Source organism: Phyllostomus hastatus, unplaced genomic scaffold, assembly GCF_019186645.2.
Source record: "Phyllostomus hastatus isolate PE091 unplaced genomic scaffold, TTU_PhHast_1.1 phas_contig_159, whole genome shotgun sequence".
NCBI classification, from domain to species: Eukaryota; Metazoa; Chordata; class Mammalia; order Chiroptera; family Phyllostomidae; genus Phyllostomus; species Phyllostomus hastatus.
The window spans coordinates 8,883,054-8,899,829 of record NW_025333640.1 but is presented as its reverse complement, the minus strand read 5'-3'; the positions used below and the strand labels follow the sequence as shown (position 1 = coordinate 8,899,829).

The 16,776-nt window shown below is 36.1% G+C and overlaps 1 protein-coding gene across 2 annotated transcripts in view; it reads right to left on the bottom strand.

Moving 5' to 3' along the window:
* GLRA3 (glycine receptor alpha 3) overlaps nt 1-16,776 on the bottom strand; it is a 136,835-nt gene that overhangs the window by 9,126 nt on the left and 110,933 nt on the right. The window contains exons 8-9 of one of the 2 annotated variants that reach the window (XM_045831527.1): nt 7,309-7,452; nt 5,163-5,207 (exon numbers count right to left, since the gene is read on the bottom strand). In XM_045831527.1, the coding sequence (XP_045687483.1) occupies nt 5,163-5,207; nt 7,309-7,452 (189 nt within the window). The remainder of the gene's footprint in view (nt 1-5,162; nt 5,208-7,308; nt 7,453-16,776) is intronic. The other variant, XM_045831528.1, reaches the window with a different exon arrangement.

Here is a 16,776-nt window from a genome sequence, read left to right as displayed (position 1 = left end):
TGAAAGGTACTGAAATTGCTGCTATTGTATTATTATTATTTTGTTCATTATAACTGTATTATTATGGAAATTATATAATATACAATATAAAATAAAATATGAATACTGACTTGAATCATTTTCCCATTAGGTAAATCTACAGAAACCAAACTAGCACTAATGTGCTATGGAAAACAGGTCTACCCAGTTGCTTACTCTTGCAATGGCCTTGCACTTGTGTTACACTTAAAAATCAGCCATGAAACGTTTCACAGCACTTGGCCCCTCCAGCCCTTACTCTATTACTGTCCCAAATAGATGGGGTTGGCTATATAACTGTTAGCATTCTTTGCAGATCTAATTTCTACAATCAAGCAGTCTTTAGCATTGTCAATATATTCCATGAAACAGCGCAACTACTTGAGGTCTGCCCATTGGATGAGGGACATGGAGTCATAATACAGCTTTAGAAATGGGATTTCTATGGTTATGCCAGACTGCAGTGTGTACCCCAGGCAGTTAGAACATGAGAGAACGCACTGCTAAACCTCACAAAGGTCAGGTGACTTTAAAAAACAAAACAAAACTGGCCTGTTGGGTTCTTTTGGAAATGCTCTGCTTAAAGTATTAATTTTAAACATGGTCAAAGCTTTCCTAATAGCTCATCACTAATGTTACATTACTATATTAAAAGTATGTTGAATTATTTTGTAACTAATTGCTTTGTAAACACAGTGATAAAATTATTCTGTTATGTACATTTCAATAAGCAGTGGTATTCTGTATTCCAAGTAGCACTGAAATATTTCTTTCAGAGCAAAATTCAGTTTTCTAAAGGTATTTTCAGCTTGAGTTCCTAATGAACTGAAGGCCCCAAAAGATGTCTGTCTAGACAGACATCTAGAACTTTTGACACTATGTGTTGGCCAATATTTAATGTTCATAAAATTAAGGCACTTTGCAACTCAAAATATTAATAAAAATTAAGTATTGGAATAAACTAAATATGAGCTCAAGAAGATAGCTGATTAAAAAGGTAAAATTCAAAAAATACTTAATTTACAGACAAGTAAATCCTCCTAATATGCTTTTAGGGTGGCAATGAAGAACATAAAAAGTCATTTATTTAATGCACAATTCCTTCTACAGGAGAACCTGCCTTCACTGAATTTGGGAATGAGAGAAATGTTTCCATTATTAAGCATCAGTACCATGTTGTGAAACATTGTAAGTGCTTTCATTTCATTTAGAGAATTATGCCAAAGACTGATTTATGGAACATGCGCACTGTAACTAGAGATATTAAAGACAGACTGAAAATCCAACTGCAGGTGTCGTCATTCACTTGAATTGCTTCCTTCACCTCCATCATCAAACACAATATACATATGAGGTAAGAATTTCCTGTCCTCTTCTTAGTCCTCAAAAGTGAACAAAAAATTACCTTATGTGGTGCGGGAGTGGTGAAGGCATGGAAAAGGTCAGTGAGTGATAAAACACTAGGCACCAAAGAGTATTGGTAATGACCACGTGAACAGGCTGTGGGCTACAGCAGCATTAACTGTTATTTTTATCCTAGTGTTTCTTCCTTAGTAGGTATTTTTGGGATGTTTTTTAAATAAAATCAAGATGTTAATGAAATTATCCCAAAGGATATTTTGTTTAGCTAATTTTCTGTAACTTTTAATTGCCAAATAGGAAAGTGACAGATGGATGAAATGTTCATTGTGATAAATTCCCAGTTACATTATTCTAAAGTGTATGGATTTTTTAAAAAATATTAACAACATTATGACTTACTTTTGTTGGGAAAAATTACCACCACTTAGAAAATTCTAAGATAAGGTGAGATATGTGAGTGATTTAAAACTGTTTTTCTAAGCTTAGTATTAGCCTAAAATAAAATATTCAGTTTAATACATCTATGTACATTTCTATATTATTTAAAAATGGAAGGGTTAAAAGAATACAATTATAGATAAGGTTTTAAATACTTTATAGTCACAAGTCAATTGTTAATATAAAATTCTTGAAACTCTAGCTCCTAGGAAAACTTTGCATTTATTATTGATGACATATTGAATTAGGTATGAATTAGCCAAGTTTATGCTTGGCATATTAAATTTGGATTCAGAAATGGCTCAGAGATTATTGACTGGAAAACGTAAGCTTAAAAATGAAGGTTTTAGATGAAATATTATGAAAATTCAATGCATATATTTTAGGGGATCGATGAGAAATTAATGAAATAATTTTAAATTATCTATATATCTAGCATAATATGTTAGTTTACTTCAGTGCCAACTCATATTCATGGAGTGACATAAAATAATAGACAGCATATGTAAAAAACAGTACTATATTTTAGTTAAATTTGAAATGGAGGTCCCTACAATGCATATAAAACTAGATTAACTAAGATTCTATTACTTTATTGAATATTTTTTCCTAAGCAGGTATTCAGAGGTACTGTAGCTCTAAAAAATAGCTGTGTTGAACCTAAACTCTAAATATTTATTTGCAAAAAATAATTAAATTCTTACAATGTTTATTTTACTTGAGAGGATGACATTTCTAACCCTTGTATTTCAGAATCACTGAATACAGAATTTGTTTGAAATTATTTGGAAACTACTTGTCTTCAGGTATGTGCCAAAGAAATTTGTAGGAATTATTTACCTATTGAAAGAACATCCTACACTCTAGAATCAGCATAAACTGCCCTGCAATGAAAACTTTATTAAATAATTTAGTGTACATGGGGGCCACACTGTTTTCAACTGTGGACTCTCATCCCTTCAACCAAAATAGTGTACATGTACATTTATATTTGTCCTAAGACTACAAAGCTGACAAAATGTACAAAACAGAAAATCAATTATTTGTCATTCTTAGAAGTTACCTTGAGTTATTTTTGAAGTAAATACATAAGTAAATAAAATCATAATGTTTTTGTACATAGTCAAATGACAGTCAATAATATCTTTATTTTAAAAAGATCTATCATGCCTAGCAAAATATAATCCTGATAGTTATTTTCAAAATCTAGAACAGGCCATGCTTATTTCATCTGTGTATATACATAACAATTAATATACAATTAGTAGGAAGATGGGAGTACTAGAATACTGTATAAATGTTTTCTCTTGGTAAGCCATTGCATCATTACATTATATTGCAACTGAGAAGAGAAAGGAAATGAAATGCATTAAAGCAATCACATATCATCCATCTCTCTCAACAAACCACATATGTTTACAAACATTTTGGCATGTCTTAATAACCCTCCAGAACTAATGTAATGATATCTTAAATACATGGGAAGAGCAGCTTCTAACCAATATGCTATCATGTCATGCACACGCCCACGCATACTCAGCCCTGGGGATAAGCAGCCATGACAAGGTGCGGCGAGTACGGTGCACACAGCAGGCTAGGACAGTGTGGGGTGGGGAAACCTGCACACCAGAGCAAACTTCTCTTCTTTCACAGTAGACAGAAGGTCCGCTTGAACCTTCATAGAGGAAAAAGTGAGGTAGAAAAGATTGTCTACCATGCCTAAGCCAATGCCGAAACGAGTTAAAACTTTTCTAGGAATAATATTTACATCACTAGAAGGCCCCCTGTTGCTATAAAGTCATTGTATTTTTGCCTGTTCCATCAAATTAGAGTTCTAAAAGACAAACAAACAAGCAAAAACTCAGGTAAGCCAGTAAGTAGTATCCATGAAAAGAAAGGGCACTGGGTCAACACAGACCCGTTTTGACTATGTTGATTTAAAGGTTTGGATTGATCAGGCTGTCTTCAAACACAGCTTGTTTTTTTTTTCAAAATGATGAATTTGGTCAGCCCAGGGAGTTATTAGGTTGAGGAAGATACTCTTTAAAAAGTTAAAATGATTAACCCCAAAATTGCACGATGGTTATTATAAAAATTAATGGAATGCTTTTAATTTTTAATGAATTTATGTGCAAATCATTCTGTTTTTAAAATAAGTCAATATTGACTATTACTGAGGTAAACCTGATTTTTCATCAGAGCTCTTTTTGCATTGTTTTTTTGAAGCAACATTTAAATATATATCTTTTATACTAAAGTTCCTATAAGCATTAACTGTTTAGTTACTGAAATTCTTAATATATACCTCTCCCAAAGAGGCTACTATATGTGATTATGCAAATTCAATACAACTTAAAGTGTTTAAGTTTACAGTTAAGATAATTGAGTAAAGGTAATGGATCACATAAAAAATGTTGAGGGATAAAAAGTAAAAGAGAAGTGGTTAGCTATATTGGGAACAATATTCAATTCTGGTAAAAAAAAAGTAGTTGAGGCATTATATATTATAATATAAGAAAACAAGTGCTTTAAAATAATACTGGGTCTAGACATCTGCTATAAAATTAAGTTTTCTTTAATATTCATCTAATATTATGTCCCTTATCTATTCATCTAACCTAATGTCTATTCTTAGCCAAGCCAGGTGGCAGAATTGCCTTTGGGGGGGGTGGTTTAAATACACTTTATCCCAGAAATTTTAGTCTAGTGGACTGGACTATTTGCATATGATTTCCTAGGCTAAATTCTTGGCTTCGGTAGCCTTAAATCCGATCACTGAGTTTGGACATGCGTCCTTGTGATCTCTTTCTAATCAAACATTTCAAAGGACATCACTACAAAACCAGAATTATTCATTTACTAAAAGAATCTCAACAAATTTTAATATTCAGCATGGGTACTAAAGATACATAGGCTGTATGAAGCTTTTTATCTTTGCCTTATTTTTAGATTTCTATTTTCTGGCAAGAGGAGGGGGCTGTTTTTAGAGCTTTTTGTATAAATCAATTTCCCATTTATTTCAAAGCATTCTTCCACTGAGACTGTGGTAAGATATATGTACTATTTCTGTTTAATGTATATTAAAGATCTTTTTCATCAATCGAATAACTGGGTTAATAAGATGAAGGAGAATATGTAAATATCCTTTTCCTAAGTGACGGAAGACAAATGGTGTTGTTAGAAAAAGAGATTATTCTTAGCTGAGGGGGGACAGTGGTTGTTTGGCTCCAAATATAAGCAAGGGGCTGTGTTTCCCCACCAAACACTGCCGGGTGCAGAATATGCTCTCTGCATTTTTACTGATGACCGCATTCCTCTACTTAGAGTTAAGAAAGTGAATTTACCGTGTCTGAGAAACGGTAAAACTTCTCCAATGCAAAAGCTTCTGTCTGTGGAAGGTAAAGTGGACCAAGAGGAATTGAGAAACCAGAGAATCAAGGCATACATGATTAAATATAACTGCACAATTGGTTTTTATTGCATACACCATTTTAACAATCATGTGCACCAAATAATCGATTTTCACATATGCGAGGTATCCACTCCCCAAAGTATGAAATGAACTAAAGAAAAAAAAACACGATTCAAAAGTTTTTTTAACTAAATCTTAATTGCAATATTTACTGCCTGAGTATTTCAAATATTGATTAGAAAATAATAAGATATTACTATTTTTTCATTTCTGCATTTTCCTAGAGTGCCAATCACTAGAAAAATTAACCCTGCTGTCTTTTGTGGAGCTAAACAAGTGATAAAACTAGTAAAGAGCTGCTTTAGTAAGGATAATTTCTTAAAGGGAGAACCAGAATTGAGCCAGTAAGCCTGCAGTCTGTTATGTTTCACACTGGACAAGGTGGCCATGGGGTGTGCAGTGGGAGGAGAAAGTGTCAGGGATCTCAGCCCCATTTGGACCCCATTTGTGCGATACTTCTCATTTCTAGGGTTTGCAGCACATGGTTGATAAATCCTAAATTGTAGAAAGGAGGGGAAATGCAGGGAAATGAAAGTAAATGTGAAAGAGCAAACCGAAATTACAGGGGAAATAAGTATTGCCTTACTTATAATTAATGAGATTAGAAGGAAAATTGGTCTTCATCAGTCATTAAGGGAAAAGAAAGACAAGAGCTCCAGCCCTGTGATATAGAATTTTTTGTCCTCTTACAGTGTTTCAGCCAGTTCCAGATCTCAAGAAAGAAAGGGGAACAAATGGAAGAAAAAAAGAGAGAAAGGGAGAATGAGGAAGAATGAGGCAAGCATAAGAAAACCAGCCAACACGGGTGAGGTCAGGGATCAGAGACTAAAAAAAGTTAATCTTCCATCAAAACATGTGTTAATGTACAAATTATATGCTTTTCTTTTCATAAAAATTTGATCAAGTGCAAGATATAACATTGTTTTTTGCCCAGTGCATTACCCAGAGTACCTCGGAGCTGATGTTCTTTCCATGCTACACGGAATTGGGCATTTGTTGGAGCAGGTGATGACTCTGGGAATCAATTAGGCATGGCTGCATAAGTTATTGCTTTAGAAAATGATGAATACTGAGTAGGCACACCACTGAAGATCATGGCTTCATGCTTTAAAAAGGTTTTATGAATCTCTAAATCAAAGTCAGTAAATCAGAAATCAGAAAGAATCGTTTAAAAATTAAATGCTTAAAAATGCACACTATATGAACTTTGATATTACTCAATTGCTTAAGAATCCATTTGCTTTCAACATATCAGCTGGCCCATTCACATTTAGAAAAGTAAAGTCACAGATATGCTGGCCCATAGAAACTTCCTTACAGAAAAAGAAAAGGGTTGATTAAAACTATGTGCATGTAAAAAGAGATGACATGACAAGTCTCAACAGAGAGGAACAATCCCATTCCGTACATCTAAATCCAACAACTTCCTGTGACCTCCCAATGATGTTCCAAGTAACAGTTCTGGGCTCCATTTATCGGATAATAGCAAGAAAAAGTAACACCTTATTGTGTTTCCATGGGAATTCAGAAGAAATGTCTTTAAAAAATGAAAGTGTGCATAAAAAAGAGACCACATACTTTTACATGAACATCAAAGTGTTAATAAAATAGGTAATGTTTGATGGAGACAACGGAATTCATTCAAAAAAAGAAACAACTTTAATGGTCGTACTTGATGACTTATGTCAAGTAAAGCCATCAGAAACACTCTAACACTGAAAATAAGAAATGATACATTTTTGTTAATGGAAGGAAAAAATAATGTCATTCCAAAAAACACACCAGAAAAAAGTTGATCAAGCCCTCATGCCACTAAATATGCCATATAAAGCATGACTAGATGTTGTATTTTCTTCCTGAAGCTATTTTTGACAATGGAATTTTCAGTGACAAAACCAAAGAGACATCATATCGTGTCTCCCCAGTCTCCACTTCCTCTCCGCACATCCCATTAAATATAGCACATGTTTTTAGTGAAAATTGATATCCCAGTGAACCCAATACGTTTAATCGCTCACCTTATTCTTTCTCTTGCGTCGAAATCTCAGAAGTTCTTTGTGTTGTCTTGATACAAAATTTACAGCTGCATATTCCAGAAGTGCTGAAAACACAAAAAGGAGGCACACTGCCATCCAAATGTCAATGGCTTTGACATATGAAACCTGGCCGAAAGAGAGAGAGTGAGCAAATTGACTCCTGTTGTTACTTTTATTGAGGATTAAACTGAACGTCTCATTCTAAATTATACCATTTACATACGAGCTTGGAAAAAAAAGAAATGACACCAACTTTTTTTAATTAAGAAATTTTCAGCAATAATTTTGCAAGTTTTATATATTAGTCATATATTAAAATGCATATATTTTGGCTATTTTTTTGAAAGAGGTACTATACCATACACATGATGAAAGAAAAAATAAGATGAAGTATAATGTTACCTTTAATATATACATATACTATATATATGCATTATATAGTATAATGCCTGAAAAGTAAAGTCACATTAAAATATACCTTCAGCCCTGGCTGGTGTGGCTCAGTGGATTGAGTGCTGGCCTGTGAACCAAAAGGTCACTGGTTCAATTCCCAGTCAGGGCACATGCCTCGGTTGCAGGCCAGGTCCCCAGTTGGGAGTGTGCAAAAGGAAATCAATAGATGTTATCTCTCACACATTGATGTTTCTCTCACTTTTCCTCCCTCCCTTCCCCTCTCTGAAAATAAATAAATAAAATCTTAAAAAAATAAAATAATATACAACACCTTCATGGTAGTATAATGCTTGAAAATGTATTAAGTAAGATTGAATATGGACAATGCTGTCTACCTTTTTAGTTCTATATTTTCTTCATTAAAAATGTTTTATTTTGAAATAATTTTAACTCACAGTGTCACAAGCACAGTAAAAAAAACTCCCACATCTGTAGGTAACATTTGGTTACAATTGTGTATTTATGTAGCTCTCTGTCTATTATTGTATCTATACATCTACATCTATATCTACATCTATATCTATGCTTTTCTCCCTGAACTATCTGTGTCTAATATGCAGACATGAAGCCCCATTACCCTTAAATATTAATGTATTTTCTAAAAGAAAAGAACACTCTCCTAACGTGACCCTAATACATCCAATGGAAACCAGGAAATTAACATTGGTAAAACACAACCATCTAATCCTAAAACTCATTCCCATTTCACCAATTGTTTCAATAACGCCTCTTTTAGCAGAGAAACATTTTCCTTTTGGTCTAAGAGTTAATCTGTGGTAGAATCATGTGTTGCATTTTCTCATCTTCTCTTTGGTCTCCAGTGTGGAACTTTCTTCAGTCTTCCCTGGCTGTTCATGACCTTGATATTTTGGGGTAGTGCAGACCAGTTATTTTTTAAATGTTTCTTACTTTTGGTTTATCAGCTATCTCCTCATTTGAGACTCAGATAATGGGACTTTAATGAGAACAGTGATGCCCTGTTCTTCCCAGCGTATCACATCAAGAGGCACTCGGTGTTGATCAGTTGGTTACGGTATTACCTACTAAGTTTCTCTACCACCAAGTTACTACGTTTCCCTAGTGTGGAGATGACTTGAAGCTATATAAAAATACTTTTACTCTTAAACATTCACCTTCTAGACATTGATGATACTTTCCTGAACCAATTATCACAATGATGACATAAATAATGATTTTCTGGTTCCATTATTCTATCTATATTCATTGGTTAGCATTATATATAGTAAAAGAAGTGTCTCATATTTGTTTACTCATTTATTTATTTATGTTACTGTGAACTAACAATTTCGTTACTGTGAACTAAAAATTTCTTAGGTCAGCAGGAGCTCCTAGAAATTAGTACACATATTTTATTTTGGCAAGTCTCCGTCATGATTTGAGTACATCCTTACTTGCTGGCACAAGGTATTCCAACTCATCTTGTATGTTTCCCATCCCAGTTCTGGACTGAGCCCTTTCTCTTAGAATCCTTTCTTTAGTGAAGAACAGTTTTTAGAAACCGAGATCCGAGCACTGGCTGTGCTCACTGCTTCCTGGGTGTCACTGTTTCTAGGCCCTCTTAGTAGCTAGAGCTAGGAATTATATGTACAGGGGTGGAAAAACATAGGTTTATAGTTGTAATAAATAATACAATAACTAATAAATAATAATAAAAGAATAAACTATTTCACATACAACCATAAACCTACTTTTGCCCGCCCTTGTGTGTGTGTGTGTGTGTGTGTATACACATATATATCACAATACAGGGTCTGGCAAAAGTAACACCTGCTTCAGTGTGGTTGGTAGGGTAATAATATGGGTGTGATAATTTATAGTTTTAATTTGAATATTTCACTTAAAATGTCACATGCCATGTTTGAGTGTGATATTATGTTACAGAATTACATGCTTATGATTTTGTAATAGAAGATTTTGTAATAGAAAAGGGGTTTTATTTGTGCCAGACCTTGTATATATAACATATATATTACTATATATTTTATAAGATATGCAATTATACATTTTGTATTATTATACATTATATTATATATACAAGCATTCTATCATCTATCTATCTATCTGCATTTTAAACATGAATTTCCACTGGTTATTTCAGGTTCCAATTCAATAGCACAGAGTTCATTCTAGCCTTTACTCTTTCCAAGTATCTAACACTTTTCTCATAGTGAAAAAGTTGGCTCCCATGATTTGGTTATAAACCCTGAAAGTAACTAATATCTTAGCTCTGCTGGCCTCCCCCTGCCTGAGCCTCACAGGTCCCCACTGCCTCGTTGGTTCTGGCCCGACACCCGAAAGCCCCCCCGAAAGCCCCGCTGGCTGCCCTGGTCTCCATCATCACCGTGACTCCCAGACTCTGGTGCCACCAGCCCCAGTCAGCCTCCTTGACCCTGACCACCACCTTAGCTACAGATCTTGCCACATTGTCACCTTGAAGGTAAGGAAAAGGACAGAAAAAATGGGAAAGAACAGGGAACTTTACATTTTTTATTTTGAGAAATAAAAAAAAGGGAAGAGTTAAAAGCAGAGCTAGACTCCTATTTCCTAAAGACAGATTCATAGAGACCCAAGTCCTTTGGAGAGAACAGTTCAGTAACTTTTAAGAAATTGCTTTAATCTTGGTCTCAGGTTAATTGGACAGTGATTTGCTGTATATGGATATTGTTCGAGGATAAAAATTTCTTTTGAGTTTTAGTGTCATCTCCTATTGTATATGTCATTTCCTGTGTATTACACAGCTGAAGTGTTATACCATGCAAGCATTATCAGATTATCAGTAAAATCATTACCTTTTGTGGAATAGGTGTGAAATCGTTGATTCTATTTCATATTTTAGGCATGCCAATTAAATGTGGGAAAAACTCATCCATCAAGTATTAGAAATAATAATAACAGATATTTATGAGAACTACTTTTTCAGTTTTCCCTAGGAAATGGACAGTTACCTAGAAGTTTGCTTTCCCACTGATAGAAATAAATGTCCCTTTCCCAAGAAGATGTCATCCCAGGAGAACAGAAAGGCAGGCATAGGCAAAAATGCACCACCTCCTTTTATGGACCAACGTGTAGCTACTTTATGGAGCAAAGCTTCACACTTTGAAAATCTGACTATTTCAGTGCTGTTTGTATCTTCTGTATTTTTTTCCTTTCTCATCATCTTTAATATTTGGTCAAGTTATTTTTGTCAAATGTCAGCCTGTGGGAATCGTGATCAAATTTAGGTTGCGATTTATAAGGGAAAGTGGCTCAATATTTGCAGAAGTTTATGGTGGAGGGAGAAGAAAACCCAGGAAGGAAACACCTCCTCACCACCTTCCTCAGGTCTCAGGCTAGGCTTGGCCCAAGTCTGTTCCAAAGCCCATGACACCTGTGTCTACCTGGATATGTTACAGTGTAACTGCTTACTTCCTGTTTTATCTCTGTTGAAATGGTGAATCCTTTGAAGGCAGATGGCATCTCTGTTTTATTTCCCATACAAGAGTGCTTGGCATGCATTGTATGTATTTGCTGAGTAAGTGGATGGATAAATGAAGATGTAAAATGTTAAAATGCAGGGGAAGAATGAATCATAGGTGATGATTCATACAAAGGTTCACTTTCTGGAGTAATGTTTTGTTCATGCCTTGGATCGGATTAATATTCTTTTAAAAAGAGGGCATTACTTGACACCTCCAATGGTATAACTTACATATGAAATATGCCAATGAAGGAGCTCTCTGCAGCACCCCCTCTATCTTAAGCATGACTTCTGCTAATCAGAATGTCCTCTGCTGAGCAAAGAGAAGCACACCCTCACTTTATTCAAGCACTATGCTAAGTGTCCATCTGTTTGTAAAGTACAAATTTACATCTCCTAAGTTCTGCAGTTGCCTTCATATACATACAGTCCTGGAAGATGTTTTCTGCTTTCAATAGCGCCTTCTCAAGCCACACCATTCCTGGAAGAATATGAGTCATAAAGAATACGTGCACTCTTTACCAACCTGAGTGTATAATGACATGAACCAGAGATTAAATTGGAAATTTAATTCCCAAATATAATCCATTAATCCAATGAATGTTTTCAATGGTGACAGACACATGCAAACATCCTTTGTGTCTTCCAGGGTTCTGTTCACTGTGAGCAGTTCCCAATCATTGAGCCTTAAAAGCCTACTTTCCTCATTCTCTCCTCTTATCCCATTCAACTGTGTCAACTTTTTCTCCTCTTCCACCCTCACCGATCCTAGATGTACAGCAAACTCTGGACCTGGGTCATCTGGCACTCTCGGCTTAGTAACTTTGAATAAAGACAGCAGTTCTTAATCCAACCCATTCATTACGTACTCATGTGCTATAACCCACTACCCATGGAATTCAGAATTGTCACCTTCTTTCCATCCCCTACTGCTTGCTGTCTATCCTTCGGGGCAGTTCCACTCCAATTCATCTCATCCTTCTGGACCACCTTGCCAACAGTCCCATGGTCCACTGTGCTCCTGGAACCCTAATTCTATTTTAAGCAACAATCTCTTCTCAATGTTGCCCCTTGAATACATATACAAAATATGTTTCATAGTGTATAAATCCATTCATGGTTGGATCTCAACTCACCTTTCTTACTACATGAGTTCATTCACTTTTTTTCATTCAACATTTACTGAACAGCATTAATGAACCAAAGTTCTGTTCTTAATGTTGTAGTTACAGAGATGAGTAAGATAGACAAGATCCATATTTAACTATTGACCTTGACCCACTGTACACACATTACTCATTTATGAATTTTTCCCCTTTAGGTTAATATATCCCATGAGCTCAAACAAGGGTCAGGTCTTATTCATCTTTATATTTCTAGGACCTAGCATGGTGCTTGGCCCTCATATAATGTTGCTTTGATTGAACCATGGGGAGTGGTTTATAATCATTGGCCATTTATTATAGAGTAGTTCTAACAGCTCACATGCCAGAGAATGTTCTTTTTTTTCTTTTTTAAAAATTTTATTTTAATTGTTGTTGCAGTACAATTTTCTATTTTTTACTCCCATCCCAACCCACCCACCCAGCCCTCTCCTCCTCCCTCCCATTTCCACTGCCCCTAGTTTTTATTTATGTGTCCTTTATACTTGTTCCTGTAAACCCCTCCCCTTTTTCCCTGAAGTTCCCCTGAAGCTCCCTCTCTTCTCCCCTCTGAACTCTGTCAGTCTGTTCTCTATTTCAGTGTCTTTGGTTGTATTTTGCTTGTTTCTTTGTTTTGTTGTTTAGGTTCCTGTTAAAGGTGAGATCATATGGTATTTGTCTTTCACCGACTGGCTTATTTCACTTAGCATAATGCTTTCCAGTTGCATCCATACTGTTGCAAAGGGTAGGAGCTCCTTCTTTCTTTCTGCTGCATAGAATTCTACTGTGTAAATGTACCATAGTTTTTTGATCCATTCATTTACTGATGGGCATCTAGGTTGCTTCCAACACTTGGCTATTGTAAATTGTGCTGCTATGAGCATTGGGGTGCATAGGTTCTTTTGGACTGGTGTTTCAGGATTCTTAGGATATAATCCTAGCAGTGGAATCGCTGGATCAAAAGGCAGATCCATTTTTAGTTTTCTGAGAAAATTCCATACTGTTTTCCATAGTGGTTGTACCAGTCTGCCATCCCACCAACAGTGTACTAGGGTCCCCTTTTCTTCACAGCCTCTCCAACACTTGTTGTTTGTTGCGTTGTTTATGATGGCCATTCTGACTGGTGTAAAATGGTATCTCACTGTGGTTTTAATTTGCCAGAGAATGTTCTTAGTTATGTCCACAGAACTGCTTAATGTTTTGAGTAGTTGCTCGAAAGTAACACTTTTAATCCTCACAATTACTGAGGAAATTATTCTCACTTTAGAGATGTGGAGACTGAGGCACAGTAAAATAACTTGTCACACAGCTGCCATTAGAGACTGAATATGTCCTTTCAGGCATTAGATTTCAGCATCTGAATTTTCAAAGGACAGATTCATGCTCTTACAAGAAGAATCCCAGAGAGTTGCCTCATCCATCCCACCATGAGAAAACACAGCCAGAAGATCCCTTATCTATTCATCATGAAGGGGCCCTCACCACACCAGGCACCAAATCTGCCAGTGCCTTGATCTTGGACTTCTCAGGTTCCAGAGCTTTGAGAAATAAATTCCCATAGTCTATAAACCACTCAGTCTGTGGTATGCTGTTGCAGCAGCCTGGACTAAGACAGCTACCAAGTTGCAAAGCTAAAACTTGAATATAACTAATCTGGCACCAGAGCCCATGAACTTGACTACTATTCTATGTCACCTAGTTATTAGGCTCCTTCTATTTAAGCTACCACTATAAATTTACAACTATGAACATACTTAAGTAAGAACAGATTTCTGTATCTTAACATTCAAGCCTCTTTAACTTTTATCTGATAGGTAAAAGTGAAGTCAGTATACAAAACACCTATTGTACAGGAACCTAATCAACAAAACAAAGAAACAAGCAAAATATAACCAAAGACACTGAAATAGAGGACAGGCTGACAGTGACCAGAGGGGAGAGAAGAGGGAATTTCAGAGGAGAATGGGAAGGGTTTACAGGAACAAATTTAAAGGACACATGGACAAAAACTAGGGGGAGGGTGGTAATGGGAGGGAAGTGGGGAGGGTTGGGTGGGTGGGCTGGAATGGGAGTAAAAGGGAGAAAACTGTACTTGAGCAATGATTAAAAAACAAAACACCTATTGTAAACTCCTCTAAACTTTTTGGTTTTGATCCTAAAAATCCAACCTCCTAGCAGAGACAGTGAAGCAAAGGTGACAGGAGCATTGTATTTACCACGTAAAAACAAACCGGTTGCTCTGGGGAAGGAACCTTACTTAGATCAGGGAAACACTTTATCCTCTGAAGTACAATGAAAGCCTCCTCAACACCATTCTTACTTTAATTACAATGAAGTGTTTTTGTGAGCTAGGAGATGACTGCCTACTTGTCCTGTGATAATTCAGGAAGAGATCAACTTGACAAACTATTTGAGTGTGCAGAGCTACATTAGTGCAAGGCCTTATCTTTTTCATTCTAAAAATCTTTTATATTGCAGGAAAAGGAATATAAGCATCATATTCTGTATACTTCTTGTATCATTTTTAAAAAATGCATTCATTCTACTTTGCCAACTTATTTATCATTAGAAAATAGAGAAAGCCTGCTTCTTGTGTTCCAAGTAAAAATATATAAAATTGGATGTTATCATTATCATCCTGACTATGAGGCTGGAATCAAATCACCTGACCCTGGGGAGCAGCCATGCTTAGGGAGCCTGCCTGAACTTGAATTTGTCTGCATCCTCCTTTCCAGTGATGCAAGGAAGTGGACAGAGGAGGATTCAAGGTAGAATATGAAGCAATGACAAACTCCCAAAATCTCACTGGCCTGAAACAAGAAAAGACACTCCATGTCCAATTTGAATTTAATGGTGACTCTGGACCGTTACTGTCATTATCATCCTCACCATGACTTCAGCTGGAAAATTGGCAATGGCCACAGCAGGGGAAAACCAAGGTACTGATGGGCCTCATGTTTGGTAATAAATATTCCAGACTACATGTAGCACAGGTCACCACTCAAAATTCATTAATCAGAACTGCTCAACGTCAGCCCCAATGACAACAGAGCAAAGAAGTGGAACCCTGCCCTGCTCCTGAAAGGCAGAGAGAGCCAGCCTCAGTGGCTGAGGGAGTGGATGGGGCAGGTACTGCTGTTGGTGCTTCTGAAACACAACCTACAGACACAGAACTGAGGATGATGTGGATTACAATCTGATCACTGCTTATGATATCTGGATGGATATCTAAAGCAGCTTTGTTAAAAAGCAAAACTCACTGCTTTATAGAAGTTGTTAATTATTAGAGTGTGACAAAGAAAAAAAGACTTCCCTGATCTTCAGTCCAAAATTTCCTCTCACCATAGTGTCAGGTCAAAGTTCAGTAAGATCAATTGGAAGGAAGTACAAAAACTAGAGTCCAGGTAGTAGACCCCAGAGGCCATTTGATTTTGTGCTCTCTGATTCAGAGGAATACATAGGTTGCATATATCTCACATAATCTTTCACCACTAAATTTACTTTTACACTAATTCTTGATAAGATTATTGAGTGGCAACAGTTTCAGATTATACTCTTACAAGTACATTGGGTGAGCTGTGTTGGAAGTATGGCCCCATGTGCTGCAGTGGAGTGGCTGGCCAAGGGGCATGCCTTTACCCTCCACCCTCCACACAGACGTGGTGAAAAGTTTTGCTTCCTAGGACCGATAATGTCCTGTACTATAGTTCACAGATGGCAAAGCACTGAGGAGTCCATAGTTATTATATTATAACCCAGAGTATGCATTATAATAAATTCTACTTACTAAATTATAAATTAGAAGTTAGACCACTATTAATCAATCCAGGAATAGAAATTTAAACTGCATTTACAAGCAACACAACTTAAATTTAAGAATAAGAAATTGATTGTACCAGAACCTGGACAATAGTATTGTAATAAATATGCATGTGCAGGTGGGTACTAGGCTTAGGGCGATCACTTCATAAATTATATAAATGTTTAACCACTATGTTGTACACCTGAAATTAATATAATATTGAATGCCAACTGTGATTGAAAATAAAAAAATGAAATTTGGAGTTTGGATCACACGTCTCATGTAAACCTACCTCTAGGCACTCTATGAGGTAAATTTTTAGGAATCACTTGAGAGTGATTATTTTGTCAGTTCTGTTCTCAGTCCAAATGTGTTTTTTATTTGAAGAAGAGGTATAAAAAATCACAGTGCATTTCTTTCGATTAGCTAAAATAGCACTTTGAATAGGGTGATTTGTTCTTCCACTGCTAACATTCAGTTTTGGCGGATTCTCCCAGTTCCATGGAATGGGAAACAAGCTGTGATGCGTCATTCCGGCTGTGGGATGACGAGTGACTCACGTACACAGCTAAATG